At 42.7% G+C, this 24,516-nt stretch overlaps 1 protein-coding gene across 8 annotated transcripts in view; it reads left to right on the top strand.

The window, feature by feature from the left end:
• CHD7 (chromodomain helicase DNA binding protein 7) overlaps positions 1-24,516 on the top strand; it is a 616,542-nt gene that overhangs the window by 219,427 nt on the left and 372,599 nt on the right. The window contains exon 2 of one of the 8 annotated variants that reach the window (XM_033933456.1): positions 9,531-9,619. The exons of the other annotated variants lie outside the window; for them this stretch is intronic. Within the exon in view, the coding sequence (XP_033789347.1) occupies positions 9,576-9,619 (44 nt within the window). The 5' untranslated portion in view covers positions 9,531-9,575. The remainder of the gene's footprint in view (positions 1-9,530; positions 9,620-24,516) is intronic. 8 annotated transcript variants of the gene reach the window in all.

Genomic DNA, 24,516 nt, shown 5'->3' with positions numbered 1-24,516 from the left:
ATTGTAGGTTAAAAAAAAGTGAGAGAGCTTGCATTTTTCTTTTAAATTTAAAATTGATTTGCTTTACAGAGTGTTAAATTAGCAGTATGCCCTGTTTCAGCAATTCATTTTTTTTTCTTAAGTACATTGTGCATTTTTTATTGCTTCTCTTGCATCTAGGAGGATTTTTTCTGGCATAATTGTATATTGTGCTGGAGTTTGGAGTCATCTTGGAATACAGTATTCAAGAAGGTATATGTTATGTAAACTGCAGTTGTGCATGCACTTGATTTTTGTGCATGGAGCCTTCATATCCTATACTTGACTAATAGAATGCAGATATAAAGATGATAAATGAGCGTAACCCAGAATATCTTGTAAACATTAAAATGAATTTTATGAATATCCCGTAAACTACTGTAGTGTGTTACTGAAGGGCTGGCAGTTTGAAATTAAAAAAAAAGAGTGGATGTGATTTAAAACAAATGTTTAAAAGGAGACGCTTCTCTTGAATGAATTACTATTTGGGTTTTTGCTAGGTACTGATGGCCACTGTGAGGACAGGTTACTGGGCTGTGGACCATTGGTCTGATCCAGTAAAGCTGTTCTTATGTAAATACACTTCTTTGCAAAAGACATAAGCATTACCATACTGGGCAGACTGAAGGCCCATCAAGCCCAGTATCCTGTTTCCAACAGTGGCCAATCCAGGACAGAAGTATCTGGCAAGATCCCAAAAGAGTAAAACATATTTTATGTTGCTACTTAGAAATAAGCAGGGGATTTTTCCAAGTCCATCTTAATAATGCCTTATGGACTTTTCTTCTAGGGATCTATCCGACCACTTTTTTAAACTCTGCTAAGCTAACTGCTCTTACTACATTTTCTGGCAATGAATTCCACAGTTTGTTTGAGTTGAGTAAAGAAATATGTTCTCCAGTTTGTTTTAAATTTACTATTTAGTAGTTTCATTGCATGCCCCCTAGTCCTAGTATTTTTGGAAAGAGTAAACATGCAATTTATGTCTATCTGTTCTACTCTACTCAGTATTTTATAGACCTCTGTCATATCTCTCCTGAATCCAATCTATAATTGGCTAACACTCTTAATCCCCAAGCCATATCTTTAAGTTGAAGAGCACTAGCTGCTTTTGCCTTTCTTCATAGGGAAGTTGATCCATCCTCTTTATCATTTTATTGCCATCTGGTCACCACATCTCAAAAAAGATATATCAGAATTATAAAAGGAACAGAGAATTGCACACAATATTCAACAAACTAAAACTGAACGCCTCCAAGACAGAACTCCTTTGGATCTGCAAAGAATGCTGCGACTGTGCCCGTCCCTCGCTGTGCTGGGACTTGACTACTATAACTGCGAAAGACCAAGAGGCACAGCCTAGGAATACACCTTGATGGCAACTTGTCATTTTCCGACCATATCTCCCAGGTAGCATTACCCTCATATTACTACCTATGACAACTCTGAAAAATAAGGAACTACTTTTCAGAGTCCAACTGCCAAACTACTCTATGCCTTAGTATTCTCCCGCATGGATTATTGCAATTTGCTATTCAACAGTCTCAGGCAAAGAGCGTACATCGTCTTCAGTGTGTTCAAAATGTGGTGATCAGGCTTCTAAAAAACCTCCATGCCCGCAACCCTGTCTCACAGGCTCTAACATCGGCTCACTGGCTGCCCGTAGCTAAACGTGTCTTCAAGGGCCTGATTCTAGTGTTCAAATCCTTGCTCAACATGGCACTAGGCTATAGGATAGCTAAGCTTCCTCCATACATACTAAACCAGTCTTTCCGCTCCCAGGCTGAAATGTGCCTCAAAACGTCCCCTGGTAGTCTCCTGGAACTGCAATAAACCAAACAACGTTCCTATTCCTACTACATAACAAGCCGCTGGAATCGACTGCCCCTGCAGATCAGATCCCTTGAAGGACTCTTCAACTTTAGGAAAGCAATAAAAATATACCTCTTCACTTAGCCCCCTTTCCATTGACCGATGGACTATAAAGAAATGTACATTGGTACCAGAACCCGGTATGTGTCACATAAGTAAAGTTTATAAGGTAAAACCTTGTATTATAACTATGGCATATCCATCCTATAAGCTGTCTGTGTATCAATTCGGATAAAACTTGTACTGGAAAACTTGCACTGTAAGAATAACCAAGGTAAATTGTAACTGGTAAACTGTATATTGTATACTAGTCTTTAAGCCCGTTACATTAACGGGTGCTAGAGTGTGAGTGAGTGTGTGTGTGTGTGTGTGTGTCTGTATTTCTTTCTCTCTCTCTCTCTCCATAGCCTGTTTCTGTATTTCTTTCTTTCTGTCTTTCTTTTTCCTCGGCTGTGCACCACCACCCCTTGCCTGCTCCCCCTAGCTATTCTCCCTTCCTTTTTCTTCCCCTGTGTCCACCACCACCCCTTCACTGGTCCCCTTATCCAGCAGCAGCCCTTCTCCCCTTGTTTTAACTCCCCCCCTGTCCAGCAGTAGGCCTCCCTTCCTTTTTTTACCCCCCCCCCGTCCAGCTGCACCTTTTCCCCTGTCCAGAGAACTTCTTTACTGTTCCCCCTGTCCAGCAGTAGGCCTCCCTTCCTTTTCCTGCCCCCCTGTCCATCAGTACCTCTTCCCCTGTCCATCAGCACCTCTTTTTTGCTCCCCCTGTCAGGCTGTAGGCCTCCCTTCCTTTTTTGCCCCCTCCCTGTCCATTAGCACCTTTTCCCCTGTCCAGCAGTACCTCTTTTCTGTTCCCCCTGTCCAGCAGTAGGCCTCCCTTCCTTTTTTTGCCCCCTCCCCCGGTCCATCAGCACCTCTTCCCCTGTCCAGCAGTACCTCTTTTCTGTTCCCCCTGTCCAGCAGTAGGCCTCCCTTCCTTTTTTTGCCCCCCCCATCCATCAGCACCTCTTCCCATGTCCAGCAGCAACCCTTACCTCCTTTATTTTTTGTCTACCCTCCATCGACATCTGCCTAAAGCCGCCGCGGCCTGCAGGCACCGACAGCCTCTGCGGCCGGCTCCCACTCCCTCCTTGCTGTCGCTTGCCGTCCCCTCCCCCCCGGGAAGCTTCGTTTCCGGTTTCGGCAGCCTCCTGTCTGCGGGCCGCCCGCCCGTCTGTGTTTCAATTGAAAGCCGACGCCGCAGCTCCTCTCTTGATCCCCGCCTGGTGCGGTTCGAGAGAGGAGCCGCGGTGGGCGGGTGAGGAGGGTGAGAAGATGCTGGCAGGTGCGCCTGTGCCCCCCCCCCTCCGAATCAGCGGCAGCAGTGAGGCGGCACTCTGGCGGTGAGTGACGGCGAGGGGGGAGTTGCTCCGTGTTCTGGCCTGCCTCCATGTTCGAAAATCAAATTCGGCACAGAGGCACACCTCATGGAGCCAGGAATCACAAAACTCTAAGTGCGCATGCGCGCTTAGAGTTTTATTATATAGGATTAGACTCTTAATATGTGTCTAGCTAGGAAAAAACTTGTATCGGAAACTTGTGCTGAAATTATGGCAAATCTAGTGTAAATTGTAACCTGTTAACTATACTGTATACCAGGGGTACCCAAAAGGTCGATCGCGATCGACTGGTAGATCGCGAAGGCAACGTGAGTTGATTGCATTGCCTTCGTGTTCTACTTGCTTCCCGACTCAGAAGTGCCGAGCCGACCAACTTTCCCCACCCAACATCAATTCTGACGTCGGAGAGGAAATTCTGGGCCAGCCAATTGCTGGCTGGCTGGCCCGGAACTTCCTCTCTGACTTCAGAAATGACGTCGGGGAGAGGAAATCTGGTCAGCCTGATGCTTCTGTGTGGGGAAGCAGGAAGAGCTTGGGGCGGTAGTGGTTTGGAGGCCTGTTCCATGAAGGCGGCAGTGGTTTGGAGGTCTGTTCCCCGATGGCGGCAGCAGTGGCTTGGGAGCAGGCTGGGAGGCAGAAAGAAGGGGGAGCAGGGAGACAGAAAGAAAGAAGGGAAAACAAAAGAAAGAAGGGGGACAGGAAGACAGAAAGAAAGAGGGCATGAAGAGAGACAGACACAAAAAAAGGAAGGCAGAAAGAAGGAAAGGGAGGGGGCAGGGAGAGAGGAAGAAAAAGTTGGCGGAGGGAATGAGGTCTGAAAGCATACAGCAGGCTGAAAGAAGGGAAGGAATATTGGATGCACAGTCAGACGAATAAAGTAAAACCAGAGACTCATGAAATCACCAGACAGCAAAGGTAGGAAAAATGATTTTATTTTCAATTTAGTGATCAAAATATGTCCGTTTTGAGAATTTATATCTGCTGTCTATATATTTGCACTATGACCCCTTTTTACTAAACCGCAATAGTGGTTTTTAGCGCAGGGAGCCTATGAGCATCGAGAGCAGCGCAGGGCATTCAGCGCAGCTCCCTGCTCTAAAAACCGCTATTGCAGTTTAGTAAAAAGGGAGGGGGAATATTTGTCTATTTTTGTATAGTTGTTACTGAGGTGACATTGCATAAAGTCATCTGCCTTGACCTCTTTGAAAACCCATGATGATTAACATTTTCTCTGCGTGCTTTGTGTTTTTTAAAATTTTATTGTTGGTAGATCATTTTGACTTGGTCATTTTAAAAGTAGCTCGCAAGCCAAAAAAGTGTGGGCACCCCTGCTGTATACTATGTATGTTTACAGGGGTCATAGGAGACACCTTCTGAGCTCTTTGGGGACAATGGGGTAGAAATTGAAATAAATAAATATTCAAGGTGTAGTTGCACCATGGAGCGATGCAAAGTCATTATGACATTTTTGTTTTACATTCCTTTTCAAATAATTCCTAACATTCTATTTTCTATCTTAGCTGTTTCAGTGTATCATCAAAGATGACAACACAACAAAAACAAAAAGAAGACCTGATATTCCACAGTTAGAACAATCCAATGATAAAAACAAAAAAAAACTGTGGATGTGAATGTTCTGAAAGATGATTTATTATTCACTCTTCATAGTAAAATACAAATATAAGTCTAAATATGTAGTACACATGTGATTGTCCAACCGGACCCTACACGTTTCGTGTTTTCGTGAACATGACTTCCTCAGGGTTCTGGATGATATAGTGTACACAGATAAAAATATGGACTAAAAGCAGTGTACACGTCTTTGAGCAGATAACCGAAAATGGCTTTGAGACAATATTTTCGGTTATCTCCTCAGACATGTACACTGCTTTTAGTCCATATTTTTATCTGTGTACCTTTCGCCGAAACACGGACCGTGTAGGGTCCGGTTGGACAATCACATGTGTACTACATATTTAGACTTATATTTGTATTTTACTGTGAAGAGCGAATAATAAATCATCTTTCAGAACATCCACAGTTTGTTTGTTTGTTTTTTTAATCATCAAAGATGACACCTAGATCCTTTTCTTGAGTGGTGATTCCTAATGTTGTACCTTATACCATGTAACGATAATTTGGGTGGTTCTTTCCCACATGTATCACTTTGTACTTGCTCACATTAAATGTCTTCTGCTGAGTCTTGAAAGGTCCTCTTGCAATTTTTCACAATTCTCTTCTGATTTAACAATTTTGAATAACTTATCAGCAAACTAATCATCTCATTAATTGTTCCCATCTTTAGATCATTTAAATATATTTAAAAGTATTGGTCCCAGCACAGATCCTTGGGGAATCTATCTGTCCTTATCCATTGAGAATACTGACCATCTAACTCAGCAGTCTCAAACACGCGGCCCACGGGCCGAATGTGGCTCTCCAGGTTTTATTTGCGGCCCGTGGTCTGGAGGCCATCCTCTTCCTTTTGGAGCAGCAGCCGGCTCGTTCGCTCAAAGCCGCGGGTTGGCGGCTCCTTGCGCTATCCACTCCTGCATCGGAAGCCTCTCTGATGTCACAGCAGAAAAAAATAGAGTACTTGGAGGGCCGCAGAAAAAATAGTTAATGTCTTATTAAAGAAATGACAATTTTGCATGAGGTAAAACTCTTTATAGTTTATATATCTTTCCTTTTAACTGTTAAAGGAAAGTTTTATCTATATATATATAAAATCGGAGGTATGTATGTGTATATGTATGTATGTGTGTGTGTATGTGCCGTGATCATGCAAAAACGGCTTGACCGATTTGAACGAAACTTGGTATGCAGATCCCTCACTACCTGGGGTGATATGTTCTGGGGGTCTCGCGGCCCACCTGCACACGTGGGCGGAGCTACAAACAGAAAATCAGATTTCACCCATTCATGTCAATGGAAAAAATGTAAAAAGCTGCCTTTCTCACTGTAATTCAAAAACGGCTTGACCGATTTGAACGAAACTTGGTCTACACATCCCTCACTACCTGGGGTGATATGTTCTGGGGGTCTCGCGGCCCACAACTCTATGTTGCTTGCTCAAGGCTGGGTTCACCCAATAATTTATATGTTCTTGCTCCAGGAGATGAAACTAAAATTGTTGTTTATAATCACGTTTTGCGTTAGTTGTATTGTATTCATTTTGTCAAATATTTCACATTATAATTTGAATATTGTACTTTTTATTAAGCTGTAAAAAAATAATTTCATTCACCACTATAAAGTATCTTTATTTGAATCCATTTACAGTGTTATTGCTATAATTAAATACCCGTGCAACGCCGGGGCATCAGCTAGTAAACTATAAAGAGTTTTACTCATGCAAAATTGTCATTTCTTTAATAAGGCATTAACTCTTTTTTCTGCGGCCCTCCAAGTACCTAGAAATCCAAAATGTGGCCCCGCAAAGGGTTTGATTTTGAGACCACTGATCTAACCCTACTCTATTTTCTATCTTTTAACCAATAAGCTTTGTAATTTTGTTCTCTATAGTAGTCTCTACCATTTTGCCCAGCACTGAAACCGGGATCAGTTCTGGAATCCTTTTTAAAAATTGGTGTTACATTGGCTACCCTCCAGTCTTCCAGTATTACTTACAATAGCTCTGCAAGTTCATTTTTCAATTCTGTCAGTATTCTGAGACATATACCATTTGGTCCAGGCTACTCTTGAATCTGTCAAATTGTGCAGGGAGTAATATTGTGGAATGCATTGCCATTGGAAATAAGTGTTTCTGGTCTACTTCAGTTCAGGAAAATGGTTAAAAACTCTGTTTAAGAAATGTTTTTTGTAAGTGAATGAGTTTGGGAAAACGTTACTTATATGATGCAGTTTTGTGTTTTTATGATTGATGAGCATGGCTGCTAATGACAGTTTAATTACGTTTTGTTTGTGATATTTACATTAAGTATGTTTTATTGTTACGCGCTCAGAATTGTTGGATGTTTGCAAGTAATAAATTTTTTAATAAATTACATTTCACGGTTTAAACAGATTTGTTTCTCTGACACTGAAATCTCTCCCACATCTTCCTCGGTGAAAACCAGAATCAAAGAATTCCTTTAATCTCTCCATAATAGCCTTTTCTTTCCTGAGTGCCTCTTCTATCCCTTGCTCATCTAACAGTTCAACTTTTTCTTGTACTGGCTTCTAATATACCTAAAGTTTTTACTATGTTTTTGCCTCTATAGAAAACTGGCTGCCCTTGGAAACTAGAGTGCAGTTCAAGTTTGCCTGCCTCTGTTTCAAATCCATTCTTGGCTTGGCCCCCATATACTTGGGTCCCCATTTTATCTTAGATTGTTCATCCAGACCCACACGCAGAGTTCATCTGTTTAACCATCCAACACTAAAGGCCTGCCACTTCAAAAGATACCTGAACAGAACACTTGCCTTCCAAGCAGGTCAACTAAATGATTGGCTGGGCAATATTATCTCACGCTCCTCATACTACCTAAATTTCAGAAAATTATTAAAAACAAACCTGTTTAACTGATCCTAAGACCTCTTATGCCCAACCTCTCGTTTTCCAAGATCTCATATGCCTTCCTGCTTACCTATATACATTGTATCTATATATTGTACCTATATCCTGCTTACCTATTTAAATTGTATCTATTTCGCTGATTGTCCCTATTCGCTGATTGTCCAGCCCCTCTTTGCTGTAAACCGCCTCGAAGTACTACGGCTTTGGCGGTATATAAGAATAAAATTATTATTATTATTATTTGCCTTCCTTATCAGTGCTTTGTGTTTGACTTGACATTCTTTATGCAGCTTTCTGTTATTTTCAGTCAGATCCTTCTTCTTCTGAAAATTTTTCTTGTAGCTTTAATAGCTTCCTTCACTTTGCTTTTTGGCCATGCTGGCTGTCATTTAGCCTTTCTTCCTCCTTTTTTAATACATGAAATATATCTAGTTTGGCTTCTAGGATGCTGTTGAGTAGCAATTGTGCTTGATGTAAATTTTTGGTTTTGTAGCTGCTCCTCTGGTAGAAAAAACACAAACACAACATTCTCCTCATTTTATCATAGTCTCCTTTTTGAAAGTTAACTGCTAACACATTGGATTTCCTGTGTAAGCTTAAGATTATATCAAATCTAGTATAATAAAAAGCTAAGTGCACATGCGCACTCTTACCTGCGTGTTCCCTGATCCGTATGTCCGTGGCAGGTAAGAATATGCATGCGGCTTAGGTTCTATTCTAACGACCGGCGACAGGTAACACGCCGTGACTCTCCCCTCCGGCACTGACCCTACCCGGCACACCCGAAACCCCCGTTGACCCTCCCAGCCAAATCTCCAACCGCGAGACAAACACAAACCTCCAGGCTCCAGCAGCGTCCGAGGCACAGTAAACACGCTGCTTCGCGTCCTTCTACTGGCCTGATTTCCTCTGCCGCGTCCCTGGTATGACAGTATTTTCCTTCCACAGGTCTCGGAGATGCCCATTATATCTATCTTTTAATTTAGTTCAATATATTCTGACTCTCCTTGTTTCTTAGGCTTCTGGCATTTGCAGTGATAACTTTCAATCTTTAAAATCTGTCTGCTCTGTATTTAAAGACACCTGTTCAACTATGGTCTCTATTGCAACCTAGTTCTTGGGATGCCCTATCTTCCCTATTTTGGTGATATCTTTTAAAGATACCATGTTCTGAAACAATGCACTTTTGAGTGACTGTCAGCCTTCCCCCAGTTTTTAATTTAAAAGCTGTATCTCCTTTTTAAAATGTTGATGCCAACAGCCTGGTTACACTCTGGTTACGGTGAAGCTCATCTTTCTGGAGTAGGTTCCCCCTTCCCCAGAATGTTGCCCAAGAATGTGCAAGACTTCAGGCCCTTGTACTTTTTCACATTCTACTGCCCTAAAAATAATAATCAAAATTCATTAAAATAGGAGTTTGCAGAGTATGTTGGGTATGTCAGTGAAAACAAACAGAAGAGAACACCTTCACAGAATAAAGCATGCAGAAAAACACAGTGAAGATGAACAATGGTGTTGCCAACTTTATTAATTCAATAGGACCCCAATTTTATTAATTCAATAGGTCCTATTGAATTAATAAAGTTGGCAACTCCATTGGTCATCTTCGCTGTGTTTTGCTGTAGGGCATGTCAGTGAAACACTTTCAGTATTTAAGAACAAATATAGATATATTCAAAAAGTTAAAATTAAGAATATGCAGTCAAGAGAATGGTTTATAGTCCTTACACCCTTTGTCATAGGAAACCCAAATTCCTTATCCTAGACGAGTCCAGACATATGGGGATATGTCTCCTTACCTGCAGATGGAGGCAGAGACATTGAAGATAAGGTAAGGTAATGGGATTTGATATGTTGTCTTTCTGTGGGTCAGTCTAAGCGGTTTTACATTTATTGTATGAAGATTGTGATATCAATGAAACAAGGAGTGGTGGAGTCAGGAATCTTCTGTGCCTCTAGCATATGCTGCAATTAGATTGGTGCAGCAGGATTTTCTTCTTCTGGTTCTGATTCCCAGAGTTTTGTGCTGTGGGCCTTATCCTTGTGATTAATCTTGTAGGAGACTTACTGCCAAAATTTGTACTATGATTTTGATGATTGAAAATCCCCCCTGCCACTTCTTTATCAGGGCCCATTACTGTTTGTGCAGGCCCTCCTCTGCTCATTGGTGGGAAAAAATTTAGGTGTCCCTGTTGGCAGCTGCTACTGCTTGTTGAAGGAGTAAAGTTGCTTTTCTTTGGGGGAGGAACCCTCAGAAAAGTCAGCAGAGGGGTCAAGCAAGCTTAGCAAGAGAGGGACTGTTTAGGCAGGATCTGGGTATGCTAATCCTGCCTTTCGGTGGGGGAGAAGCAGTTTGGCAGCTCCAATAATTGGGAAGAAAAGCCTGTGCCGGGCAGATTTCTATGATGGACTGTACAAGTCTTTATCTGTCATCATCTACTATCTTTAAAAGAAAGAGTAAAAGGCCACATATGGAACAACAAAGTGAAGACACTTTCATAGGGAAGCAACCTTTATTGTAAGACCCAACACAGCCCATGTTTCGGCAAATGCCTACGCAAATCGGGCACAAATCTTCCAGCAGGAAAAGCAAATCCTGTTACTACTCTGCGCATGATGCAGGATGTATTTCTCTGAAACTCATTGTTGTGATTACAGTATATGCATTTTCTGTTGGAGGATTTGTGCACTGACTTGTGAGATTATGACTCTTGCATTCACTGACATACAAGCTGTCAGATCTTCAAATAAAGGTGATTCCATATGAAAGTGTCTTCGCTTCGTTGCTCCATCTGTAGCCTTTTACAGTTTCTTTGTATTGTGGACTTTTGTGTGACTATTTTCTCTCTGTGTTCATCCACTGTGTTACAAAATGCTTGATATATCACTAGATGAGGGAACGTTCAAAGCAATTTGTAATTTATTTTGTTGTCTTCAAGAAGATTGGGACATTTCAGCCTATTTTGAATCTCAAAGGGATCAATGCAACCTGTGGGTTTGGAAAGAGCCCCAGTGCTTTGTGATCTCCTCAGGAGATAAGATGAAGTTTCTGTCCTCTCACAATTTCTCAAAAGCATACTTAGTAACATAGTAAATGATAGCATATAAAGATCTGCATTGTCCATCCAGTCTGCTCAACAGTCACATTCATTATCAATGCATGATGCTAAGTCAGTGATCTAATAGTATTACTAATATTATTTAACTCTTGAGTTCCACTTTAAGATGTCTTCTCCCCCACTCAGATATTCAGTACCTGCAATCATACCATACAATATGAATGTGGTATAAAATGCACATACTTGATTCTAATCTTTCCATGCCATTTTCAGGGCTCAGACTGCAAAAGTCGGCCTGGTCCTGGCCCTACTTCCCAATTACTGGAGTTGCTATAGGAGTCTGTTCTAATCCGTCCTTCTTTCTTGCCATATATGGGGCACAGACCTCACTTAGAACATAAGAACATAAGCAGTGCCTCTGCCGGGTCAGACCACAGGTCCATCCTGCCCAGCAGTCCGCTCCCGCGGCGGCCCAAACAGGTCACGACCTGTCTGTATCACCAGAAGGGGCTCCCTTGCCACCTTGGTTTCTCATTTAAGTCCTGTCTTCCTATCGAAGTCCTAACCCTCCGGTCTTGCACATGCACGACCTGGTTTGGTTTCTATACTCATTACCTGGTTAGCTTTCTATACTTGTGTTACATCCCAGCTCCTCCCTCAGTATCCCATGATCCCTTTATCCTTCAGGAATCCGTCCAATCCCTGTTTGAATCCCTGTACTGTACTCTGCCTGATCACTTCCTCCGGTAGCGCATTCCAAGTGTCCACGACCCTTTGGGTGAAAAAAAACTTCCTTGCGTTTGTTTTGAACCTATCTCCCTTCAGTTTCTCTGAATGCCCCCTCGTACCTGTTGTTCCCTTCAGTCTGAAGAATCTGTCCCTATCCACTTCCCACACATTTTGTAATTACATCACTTTGTTTCCATCATCTCCACTGCATTCAAGGCATCCACTACTCTTTCCATGAAAAAGTAACATAATAAATGATGGCAGATGGTCCATCCAGTTTGCCCAATAGTTATACTCACCATAAATTCATGATTAAATTGAATTGCCTTTTTTTAATATATATTACTGGGTCAAAGACCATAGAAGTCTGCCCAGTACTGTCCTTTGGTTCCAACTACTGGAGTTGCAATCGAAGCTCACTCTATCCTATCCATACCATCTCTTCATTTGTGGAATACAGACCGTAAAAGTCTGCCCAGCACCTTCCTCATCTTCCAAATTACTGGAGTTCTCGTCAAAGCCCTCTCCAGCCCATCCTAAACTGAATAGTCAAATATGGGGCATAGACCATGCAAGTCTGCCGTAGTTCAATTTATACCATTCATTTTCTTGAGAGTTCTAGTGTGAAGTATCTAGTGGTCCTGAATGTTAGGGTCTTGTATCCCAACCAGTAAGTTGCTTGCAGAAAACTGTCAATCATGTTTTCCAACCCCTCCTTCTTCCCAGGGAGCTACTCCTGCCCCTTCAGTTGGTTTTTTGCAAGTATGTTGCTCAGAAGTGTTTTTGATTGGCTCTGTTTTTTATTATATTTGGATATTTTTGCTCAGTGTTCTTTGGAGGTTTGGTGCCCGGAGGTTCCCACATGGTGGGAACTCTGCCTGGGAGAAGTCGCAGACTCGCACGACAGAGGTCTGCTGCTAGCATGATCAGCCCTTCGGGGATATCTAGTTAGCCAGCCTACTGGAATTTTATAAAGCTCAGGGGCCATTCCCCGTGTAGCTGCTCGCATCCATGATTCAGTCAGGAGTTTGAGCATAGGTTGTGTGGGTGTCCTCCGCAGTTCAGCTGGGCCAGCTACATGATCCTTCCCCAACTGACAGTCAGAAGACCAAGTTCATCCAGTGAATCTGAGGCAGATTTCTTCTCCTATTGATTCCAGTTAAAATCTTAAGCTGAAGCAGGCAGGATCCACATGGCACAGTGTGTAAGGCTATTGAAGCCTATGGGGAAAATCGGAGGGGGGGGACAGTGTCTCCAAGGGCCTTTTTTTGTCATGATTTTCCTGGTGGAGGCCATCTTGTATTTTAAATTATCTTTGTTTTATTTTGCTTCCATCTGCTTCAAACACCCTTGATTTTGTTTAAAAACTCCTCAGGTCCTTTCACCCTATATCATGCCAGATTTGTGCTGGATGGCCAGCCAAGGAGTGTCCATGTCCCATGCGTGGTGGAGTATGTGGGGGAGGAGACGGGATCCTTGGGCTCAGGCCCTCCAAATCCTCCAGGGCTGGTGATCTATAGGAGGCATGTCCCCAGAGGAAGAGACCCCTTCTAAGACCCTCCAAATCTATATTGGCCAAGCACAGTCACATGGGGGCTTTAGAGGTAATATCTCCTGCCCACTGAGCACCCATTGGGCGGAGACAGCATAGGCCGAGACCTTGCTTACAATTTTGATAAGATCATACAGAGTATTAGCAATGTAATTTACCCCAGAGAGGAGCCACTGTTAACAATTACTTAGAACCCTCCTGGACTGGCGGGGGTCCCTGCTGGAGTCTGAGGTCCCATAGTGCAAGGCTTCATGCTGGATTTTGTAAGCCTTATGTGGAATGCTTATTTAAACTGCCAAGGGTTCTGAGTGATTGTTAGCGGTGACATAGGTGTTTCCCCTGCGACGGATGCCCTGGACAAATGAGATGGCATATTTGGACTAGGAAGTTCAGTCTGTAATGGACTGGGAGGATAGAAAGTCTGATTCCATGCCACTTTTGTCCCAGGATGAAGTTTTCCTGGCAGAGTCTGATTCCTTTGCAGGAGGACAGTGGTCATGAGGTAGTGATGATGATACTGGATCAGGGGAACACCCTACAGTCTGTCGGTTGTTCAGGGCCTCTTGCTTTTGATCATTAGTTCCATCTTGCTGCAAGAGTTTAAAGCTGGAAGTCATGTCGGCTTCTTCTCAATGCTTAGTTATGAGCAGTTCTATGACTCCGACTGCATTTTTCCCCTCACATCCGGACATCACTAAGCTAGTCACTGACCACTGGGAATTTTTATTTTTTTAATTTATTTAGATTTTTATCCCGTCCTCCCAATAGCTCAGAACGGTTTACAAATGAACATACACAGTGGGGAGTAACTAGACATATAAGTGGTACAACAGGTTTAGTGATTGGATTTATAGTTTTTGGAGAGAATTAAATACAGGGAGAGTAAGCAGAGAGAGAGAAGGGGGAAATACAGTAGTTTAATTTAAGGGAAAGTTATAAGCAATTTGTTAGTGGATAGAGTAAGAGAGGGTCATACTGGAATTTCGGGAAGGAGATAGGAGAGTGGAGGGTGGGGCCTAAGGGGGGGAGAGACAGAGGAGATCTTTAATTGAAGAGGAGGGTCTTTACCGATTTACGGAATGTTAATAATGAGTTCTGTTGTCTAAGTTGGGGGGGGAGTTGGTTCCAGAGGTGTGGAATGAAGTGGCTGTAGGATCGTTTGTGGGCAGTTTCTGTGAGCAGGGATCTTCCGGGGGGGACGCATAGGCGTATCTCTGACTTTGAGCGGAGGGTGCGAGTGGGGTTGTAAATGGGAAGCTTGGATTTTATGTAGGAGGGGGTGGTGGAGTAGATTCTCTTGTGGGCAATTGTCAGGGCTTTGAAAGTACAGCGTTGGCTAATTGGGAGCCAGTGTTCAGCATGGAGTGCCGGGGAGATGGAATCGCGGTAGTTGAGGTTGTGTAGGAGGCGGATGGCTACATTTTGGACCCGTTGGAGGCGTTTGATATTATTTTTGGTTAGTCCGTTAAATAGCGAGTTACAATAATCCATTCTGGAGAGGACATATGCGTATAGGAGTTGGGCGAGGTCTGGTGTGGAGATGTAGGGTTTGATCCTTTTCAGTTGGCGAAGGTAGTAGAAGGAGGTGGAGACTACTTGGGATATGTGGTTGGATAAGGATAGGTGTCCGTCTAGGGTTACTCCCAGGCTGCGAACTTGATCTGCTGCCGTTAGTCGAGTGGAATCCCATGTTAGTGTAGGTCGTAGGTATTTGGTGTTTTTGTTTCTGATCCATAGGAGTTCGGTTTTGGAGGCGTTAAGTTGAAGCTTGTTGTTTGACATCCAAGTTTTCATGTCAGTGAGGCAGAGTTCGAGGTTAGCAATTTGGGATGGCCGGTTTTCGCCTAAGGGGAGGAGCAGCTGGATGTCATCTGCATAAGAGTGGATTTTGATTTTATATTTTTGCGCTATGTGGAATTGCCAGAGGGATCCCTTTGAGTTGCTAAAACTATGGCCAAACTGTATCCAATGGCACCAGATTTGCAGCGGCTGTTCAGCCGAAAGTGGATTTGCTGGTGGCGCAGGTCACTAAACGAGTCTTCCTCATGTCTCTAGTTTAGTATGGATATTGTGAATGTACCTTTTCATGTACCTTCAAATACTGTAAATGTTTTGCTGTAACCCGTTCTGAGCTCCTAGGAGGACGGGATATAAAACTAAATAAATAAACCTTCCTCCCTGGTTAAGGAGGGGTGATGTTAAAAGATCCTCAGGACTGCAAAGTGGACTTGCTCCTCAAGTGTCAATTTGAAGCTTTGGCCCTTGGTATTAAGGTGGCATTCACATCTCCCTTTGTAGCACACACTTTTATACTTGCCTGTCTTAAGCCTATGACCCGATAGATGGAGAAGATTCCCAGAAGCTCCCCTCTGGGGTAAATTATATTGCTGATGCTCTGAATGATCTTATCAGAGTTATGAGCAAGGTCTCAGCCTATGCTGTCTCCACTCAATGGATGCTCAGTGGGCAGGAGATGCTACCTCTATACTAAACAGGCTTCCTTTTCAGGAGCAGATGCTTTTTGGCAAGGGCCTAGGGGATTTTGGTAGATTATTTTGACTTGGTAATTTTAAAAGTAGCTAGCAAGCCAAAAAAGTGTGGGCACCCCTGCTCTAGAGTATATCTTTTCAAATATGTCTTTTGGCTCAAACTCCCTACCATTTTTGTCACCTTCCTTGGGACCACTTCAAATTGTCTTATATCCTTAGCTAGATGCGGCCTCCAAAACTGAACACAATACTCTAAATCAGGGGTGCCCACACTTTTTGGGCTTGCGAGCTACTTTTAAAATGACCAAGTCAAAATGATCTACCAACAATAAAATTAAAAAAAAAAAACACAACGCACACTGTACGCATACAATTGTTAATTATCATTCCTATTCTGGGGTTTTTTCAAAGAGGTCAAAGGAGATGACTCTATGCACTGTCACCTCAGTAACAACCATACAAAAATAGACAAATACCCACCCCCTCCCTTTTTACTAAACCACGATAGCAGTTTTTAGCGCAGGGAGCTGCGCTGAATGCCCAGTGCTGCGCTCGACGCTCATAGGCTCCCTGCGCTAAAAACCTCTATAGCGGTTTAGTAAAAGGGGACCATATTGTAAAATATAGAGAGCAGATATAAATTCAGACACATTTTGATCACTAAATTTAAAATAAAATCATTTTTCCTACCTTGTCTGGTGATTTCATGAGTCTCTGGTTGCACTTTCTTCTTCTGACTGTGCATCCAATCTTTCTTCCCTTCTTTTAGCCTTTATGCTTCCTCTCCTCCTGACCTCATTCCCCTCCCCCAACGTTTTCTTCTTCTCTCCTTGCCCTCTCTTTCTTTCTCTCTTCATGCCCCCATTCTTTTTTTCTGTTTCTCTTCTTTCCTTCTGTCTCCCTGCCTGCCCTCTTTCTCCCTCCCTGCCCACCCACAAGCCACTGCTTCTGCCGCTGCCATCGGATAACAGGCCTCCAAAGCCGCCCGCCGCCGGCCAAGCTCTCCTTGCTTCGGGCCCACCAGCATTCCTCTCCCCGACGTCAATTTTGCCGTCGAAGAGGAAGTTCCGCTGGCCAGAACTTCCTCTCCGACGGCACAATTGAGGTCGGGAAGAGGAAGGCTGATCGGCCCAAGATCGACATTTTGGGAAAAATGCTGCCGGGTCCTGCCTTTGAGGAAACAGAAAGTAGGCAGGACTTGGCAGCAAGAAGAGCAAATCGCAAGCTTCACTGACCTGTCTCCCGCTTTAGCCCGCGAACAGGGCTCTAACATGTGCGTGCCGGCTTCCCTTCTTACCCCCTCCCCCTCCCCGGACATAACTTCCGGTTTCAGAGGGAAGCTGGTACAAGCACATGTTAGCCCCCGGAGCATAAGTTCTCCAAGCCTTTTTTTGTTTTTTTTTTTAAATGTTGAGCAGCGGAGGCAGCAGCAGAATTCAGGAGCGGGCCAGTCAGGAGGGGAAAAAAGAGAAGGGAAGAAGGGAACCCGTTCTGCGATCGACTGGGGTCGCCTGAGCGAGCGACCTGTCGATCGCGATCGACGCGTTGGGCACCCCTGCTCTAAATGATGCCTTACTAATGACTTGTACAGGGGTATCAATATCTCTCTTTCTGCAGATTGCACCTCTCTCTATATAGCTTAGCATCATTCTGGCTAAAGATACCACCTTCACACTGTTTTGTCATCTTCAGATCTTCAGACTCTATTATTCCAAGTTCCCTCTCCCATCCGTGTGGATCAACCTTTCACCTCCCAGAATATATGGCTCTCTCAGATTTCTACTCCCCAAATACATCACTGAAGTTACTCCTCAGTCTACCACCTTGCAACATCAGTTTGCCCTCTAGTTTTACTGCTGCAGGAAAAGATTTGTTGTAGATTAATTCTGTTCAAATATTTAGATGTCCATATCATATCTTCTCACTCCCTTCTTCCTTTAAGGGTACTGTATACATATTCAGATCTCTTCTCATATATCTCATGGTGCAATCCTGATATTATTTTTGTCACTTTTCTCTGGACCACATCAAATTTTCTTATGTTCTTGGAAAAGATATATGGCCTCCAGAACAGAACACAGTATTCCAAGTTGGGCCTCATGAGCAACTTGAAAAGGGGCATTAACACCTCCTTTTTCCTACTGGTTATTCCTCTCTGTGCAATCTCACATAATTTTGCTACAAACTTGTTTTGCAGCTTTGAAATCCTCAGACACATATCATCCCAAAATCCCTCTCCTGATCCATGCCTATCAGTTTCTTGCCCCCTAGTATATACAGGTCCTTTGAATTTTTATCCCCCAAAAGCATCATTATGCACTTCTTCACATTAAACTTCAACTGCCAAACATTAGACCGGTGCTTCTCAACCTAGAATCGGCTCCAATACAGATCCTTGAGGCACTCCACTAGGCACATTTCTTTCTTCTGAATGTCATCTGTCAGTGAACCAGTTTCTACTTTCGGTCCTAATTTCAGTCTGCCATGTTTACCATATTTTTTGTTCCATAAGACACACCTGACCATAAGATGCACCCTAAATTTAGAGGAGGAAAACAAGAAAAAAAATATTCTGAACCAAATTCTCCTTCCAGGCTCTGCACCCAACCCCATACTCCTTGCCAGGCTCTGTACCCTGTCCCCCCTCTGGTGGTCTAGTGGTAGGCAGGGACAGGGCACAAATGTCAAGGCAGATGACTTTTTAAATAAGCAATGACACCTCAGTAACAACTATAGAAAAATAGACAAATATAGTGCAAAATATAGACAGCAGATATAAATTCTCAAAACTGGCATATTTGGATCACTAAATTGAAAATACAATAATTTCTCCTACCTTTGGTTTTCTGGTGATTTCTTTCTTTCCTTCCTCAGGCCCAACAATTGTCCTTTCCTTCCTTCCTCCTATGTTCCCCTCACTATCTTCCAGCCTTTGTCCTCTTTCACCCCCCCCCCCCTTAGGCCCAACAATTGTCCTTTCCTCCCTCCCTCCTATGTTTCCCTCATTGCCTTCCAGTCTTTGTCCTCTTCTGCCCCCCCTAAGCCCGCCCACCTGCTGAATTCAATTACCTCCCGCTGCTGCCTCTGTGAGGATACATCAACAAAGCAGCAGTGGCGGGGGGTTTGGACTCCTGGCTAAGCAGTGGGTCGAGGGAGCCGGCACGGAACGAATTGCTGGGAAAGGCCAGGTGGGTGCAATGATTGCACGCCACCAACCCAGAAGTCTTACCCCTGACGAAAATTCTGACATTGGACAGAATGTCTGGGCCAGCTATTTATGAGTCTTCCAAGAAAAACCATCAAAAGCTTTGTTTAAATCCAAGTAGACTACTTCTAGTGCATATACTCAATCCAGTTCTTGTTACCCATTCAATGAAATCATTCAGATTTGTTTGAGATGATTCTCCCTGGATAAAACCATCTTTCTGATCTTTCATTTAGTTCAGGGGTGTCACACTCAATCACATAAGGGGCTAAAATCTAAAACACAGGCTAAGTCGATGGCCAAATTTTCTATTAAATCAAGTCAAGCACTTCGGTGGAGCGCCCTGCTCCAATCTAGCTTATACACTGGGACTGGGTCCTTATGCCTACAAATGAGTACTGAGGCTTCATGGTGAGGAGCTTGGAGCATCACTGAGACCGGGGCTGCACAGCCAGGCACTTAGATGTAACGCAGTCACCGAGGGCCACATAAAATGATCAGGCGGCCGGATTTGGACCCAGGGTCTTGTGTTTGACATGTGTGATCTAGTTGGATTCCAGGAAGTTCACTATCCTTTACTTTAGCAGAGCTTTTATTATTTTTTCAGCCACCAAAGTGAGGCTTTTCAGCCTGTAGTTTAACTTGTGTTACCACTGTTGTGGAGGAAGACATTTGCTCTTTTCCAATACCTACAAAATCTCTACCATATCCAAAATATATTAAATCTTTAAGAGAACTTGCAAGAACCTCTGTGAGCTCCCTCAGAATCTCAGGATATATCTTGTCCAGTTACATAGCTTTCTCCACTTTGGTTTTCAGGTTGTTAGTAAATACTTTTTTCTGTGACTGGTGTGCTATCTATAGCCCATTTCCATATATACCTTTGTCAGCCAACTGAGGCTTTTCATCAGGATTTTCTTCAATGAATACAGAAGTATTTATTTAGCATGCCCCTTTTTCTTCATTTTCTACGTAGTAGTTCTAAACATCTAGTCCCACAATTCCATTTCTAGCTTTACTCCTTTCTCCAATATACTTGGAAAAAATTATTGTGACCTCTCTTTACATCTTTAGCCATTTTTTCTTCTACCTGTGCTTTTGCCTGCTATATTTTTTCTCACTTCTCCGAGTTATTCTCTGTATTCTTTTCTCTGTTTTCCTGGCATTCTGTATGCCTTTAATGCTAACTCTGGCCTTTATTTTTTACAGCTACTCTTTTTAGAGAATCCAATTACGTTTATTGACTTTCCTTACATAAAAGTTCTGTTGCCATTTTTACATCTCCTTTGAGTTTGTCTTTCCATTTTTCTTATATTCTCCCTATCCCCAATAGCTCACTCTTCAGTACTCTCATTTTACTAAAATCAGTATACTTCAAATCCTGTATTTTGAGTTTATTGTGTCCACATCTCCATTCAGGAGGCTTACATGCATTCTGCATTTGTAAACTGGGAAGACAAAAAAAACCCAACAAGAACTGCAGGTGAAGATGCAAAGCAAAAAACAAAGCCAAAACTGCAGTGTAATGTACAAGGTGCAGGAGTTTAATAAAAAAATAAAATCATAAAAACAGGTATAATAAACATAAAAAATGATAGAAATCCAAAAACTGGTTCTAGTATTATGTGGACCCGACCAGACACCTCTTCCAGAGATGCTGAATGATATCCATACATAGGTTGTTTCAACTTTGGAAAAAGGTCGAAGTCTGGTGGACTCATGTCTGCACTGTATTTGTTTAGTTTTTCAATGATGAGTTGGAGAGCTCCATTTTCCCCATGGCCAAAAAAATTTCGACAAGCGGAAGAACTTTCACAGCAGTGTATTATCATGATTTTTTGTGAAAAATGCACGAAACCCGACCTCAATTGTTCTTGGCTGGATCACTCATTCTTCACAACAACGCTCGCCTGCATATAGAGAATGTCGTCATTGAAAAACTACACAAATACGGTTGGGAGGTGTTATCTCATGATCCCTACAGTCCAGACATGAGTCCACCAGACTTCGACCTTTCTCCAAAGTTGAAACAACCTATGCGTGGACATCGTTTTTCAACTCTAGAAGAGCTTTTTTCCGCCAGTACCCGAACCATTCAGCAACTGAATAAAAACGGTGTCTTGGATGGAATAATGAAGCTTCCCGGATGTTGGGACTCAGTCATTGCAAAGCAGGGAGACTCTATTGAAGGATTGTAAAGAAATACTTGAAAAAAAAACAACCACCATGTAAATTAAAAAAAAATAGTGTGTATTATTTATGAAATGACCCTCATACCTTAACTTGGTGTTGTCAACTTTGACCAGATCTCCCTTTTAGCCTCTCTAGCGAGTCTCCTTTAAAATCCAGCATGATGCCGGAAGACTGGAGGGTGCCAACGTAATACCAGTTTTTTAAGAAAGGGTTTCTAAAGTGATCCAGGAAATTATAGACCAATAAGTCTGATGGTGGTGGGTAAAATGGTAGGTACTATTATACAGAACAAAATTACAGAGCATATACAGTATATAAGCCTGGATTAATGAGACAAAGCCAACATGGATTTAATATAGGGAAATTTTGCCTTGCCAATCTACTACATTTCTTTGAAGGGGTGAATAAATATGTGGATAAAAGTGAGCTGGTTGATATTGTGTATTTGGGTTTTCAAAAGGCATTTAACAAAGTACCTCATGAAAGTCTTCTGGTAAATTAGAAAGTCATGGGATAAAGAGGTAAATGTCCTGTTTGGATTAAGAACTGGCTAAAAGATAGAAGACAGAGTAGAGTTAAATAGTAAATATTCTCAATAGAGAAGGGTAAATAGTGGCATTCTCTAGGGGTCTATGCTGGAACTGCTGCTTCTTAACATATTTATCATTGATCTAGAGATGGGAATAATTGTGAGATTGCTGATGACACAAAGTTGTTAACTTGCAAACGAATTGTGAAAAATTGCAAGAGAACCTTGTGAGACTAGGCATAAAAAAGGCAGATGTTTAATGTGAGCAAGTTCAAAGTGATGCATGTGGGAAAGAGAAACCCAAATTATAGCTACATGATGCAGGGTTCCATTTTAGGAGTCACTGTTCAGGAAAAGGATCTAAGTGTCATCATTGAGGATACATTGATACCCTCAGCTCAGTGTGCGGCAGAGACTAAGAATGCAAATAGAATGTAAGGAATTATCAGAAAAGGAATGGAAAACAAAGATGAGAATGTTATAATGCCCTTGGATCCCTCCATGGTGTGGCCACACCTCAAATATGTGTACAATTCTGATCACCACATCTCAAAAAAAAAAAATAGTAGAATTAGAAAAGGTACAGAGAAGGGTGAGAAAAATGATAAAAGGGATGAGATTACTTCTCTATAAGGAAAGGCTAAAGTGGCTAGGACTCACCAGCCTGGAGAAGAGATGACTTGGGGGAGATATGATGGAAGTCTATAAAATATTGAGTGGAATGGGTAGATGTGACTCACTTGTTTACTTTTTCCAAAAATACTAGGACTGAGGAGCATGTAATGAAGCTTACTAAGTGGTAGATTTAAAGTAAACAAGAGAAAATATTTTTTCACACAAAGTGCAATTAAACTCTGGAATTTGTATTGGAAAATGTGGTGAAAGCAGTTAGCTTAGGGTTTAAAAAAGGTCTGGATAATTTTCTGAAACAAAATTCTATAAGCCATTATTAGGATGAACTTGGGGAAATCCAATGATTATTCCAAGGATAAGCAGCATAAAATTTATTTTTCACCTTGGGATCTTTCCAGATACTTAAGACCTGAATTGGCCACTGTTGGAAACAAGATACTGGACTTGATGGATCTTCAGTCTTTCCCAGTATGGCAACTCTTATATGCTTATGATTTTACACTTTTGGCTGTTCAGTTTAGAGGATTTCTGAGCTAATATTACACTCTTTTAGAGACCCTTTTTTGCCCTTCTCTTCTGATATTTTTTGTGTAATGATGATTCTTCCTTTTTGTCAAAATGATCTCTCTCTCTTCATAGCAACAAGGTGGTTTTTCTTAACAGCTTTTTGGCACTCTATAAGCTGTGCATTTACTGAGTGCTTCTGCACCACTTGGAAGTGACTAATCTTTTTCAGATATCAGATCATCTCTTTGTGTTTCATAGTCCTCAAAGAGTACATGCAGCTTCAAAGTCCTCAGTTGTGTGCTAGATTAATTTGACTGAGCCAGCCTATATTCTTAAGGGGAAAGGAGCTCATCAGGATTTTTGGGCCCACTTCACCAGGGCACTTGCTGTGCCCTGGCCTGAGGTGAAAGCAGCAGAACTGGAGGATTTGTAAGGCTGTGTCATGGTCCTCCCTACATTCCTTTGTCAGGCTTTGCAAGGTTGATTCTTGGAATATGAGGTAACAGTTCCTTTGGTAGGGCAGTTCTGGAGGGGGTTGTCTTCCTCCTAACCTGCAAGTATAAAGGTTTGGTGCATCCCATTGGTTTAAGTTGGTCTATCAGGATAAAAGTGAAATTGTTTTTTCTTGATTTCCTTCACTTGAGTTCTACTAGACCAGTCCAGAACTCACCCTGGAAGACTGAGGGATTTCGATGATCTTGAGTCCTAGGATTGCCAATTGCCTGTACTTTGCAAAGCAGACCAGAGGGATACAGGAACACAAACCAAACATAGAGTAATGACAGTGACGTGTGCCACAGGTGGATCAACAAGGCAGAACCAATGGATGGAGGAAGGAAATTTTATTAAAGGACTGGGCACAGCTAATGTTTGTTCAGGGGTTAAAATTGTTTGTCATTGCAGTACAGCATTTTATCCAGCAACATTTGGACTTTGAGATCGTTGATTGCCAGTACTCTAAATCTTGTTCTAATAATTGATACTGTTGTTTTTATATAGGAAGTGCTGTACTGCTTTAATGAACAATTTGACCCCTGATGCAGGCACTTGCCAAAACACAGGATGTGTTTGGTTCTGTAATAAAATTTGTTTCCTCCATCCTTTGGCTCCACCTTGTTGTTCCATCTGCAGCAGAAAGAGGGAGGTGCTGATGCCCTTGTATAGGTCATTGGTGAGGTTGCACTTGGAGTATTGTGTTCAGTTTTGGAGGCCAGGGGTCACATGATGCAGCCTACCTACCAGATCTTGCTGACAAATTGGAGGAGTACGAGAATTGGAGCTGGCGCAACAACCTTTGTCTAGTGGGGCTGCCCGAGGCGGTGATAGACCAGGACCTGTACAAGATCTTTAGTAAGTGGCTGCCAGAGAAACTGTGTCAGGCTGATAGCACGGTGCACTTTGAATGTGAGCGGGCCCACTGCATTGGTGCACAGCCGTTGGGTGAGGGGCAAGCACGCACGGCCATAGCCCGTTATACCAACTGACGTGACAAAGCTTCTCCCCAAGATGTTCCAGAAGGTGGGGGCCCTGAAATACGAAGGATCCAAGGTGCTGGTATTCAATGACTACTCCGTCCGAGTAGCGGCCCAGCGCAAGCTCATGCCCCGTTCTGCACGGACCTGCATAACAAGGGCATTCAATTTGCCTTGATCTTTCTGGCCAAACTGAAAGCCTGGCATGCCGGTAAGACTGCTAACCTTGTCACGGCTGATGAGGCCTGAGCTTTTGTGGAATGGCTTCCCACTTGATTACTGTTCCTGGTCAGCTGGACTTGTGGATCTTCCTGTCCTTTTTTAGTGGACTGCTTGGGTGCCTGATTGCCAGGTTCTGCT

This window comes from Geotrypetes seraphini, chromosome 2 (assembly GCF_902459505.1).
Source record: "Geotrypetes seraphini chromosome 2, aGeoSer1.1, whole genome shotgun sequence".
Taxonomy (NCBI): domain Eukaryota; kingdom Metazoa; phylum Chordata; class Amphibia; order Gymnophiona; family Dermophiidae; genus Geotrypetes; species Geotrypetes seraphini.
Note: the sequence above shows the minus strand (reverse complement) of the source record. Positions and strands in the feature narration are given on the sequence as shown.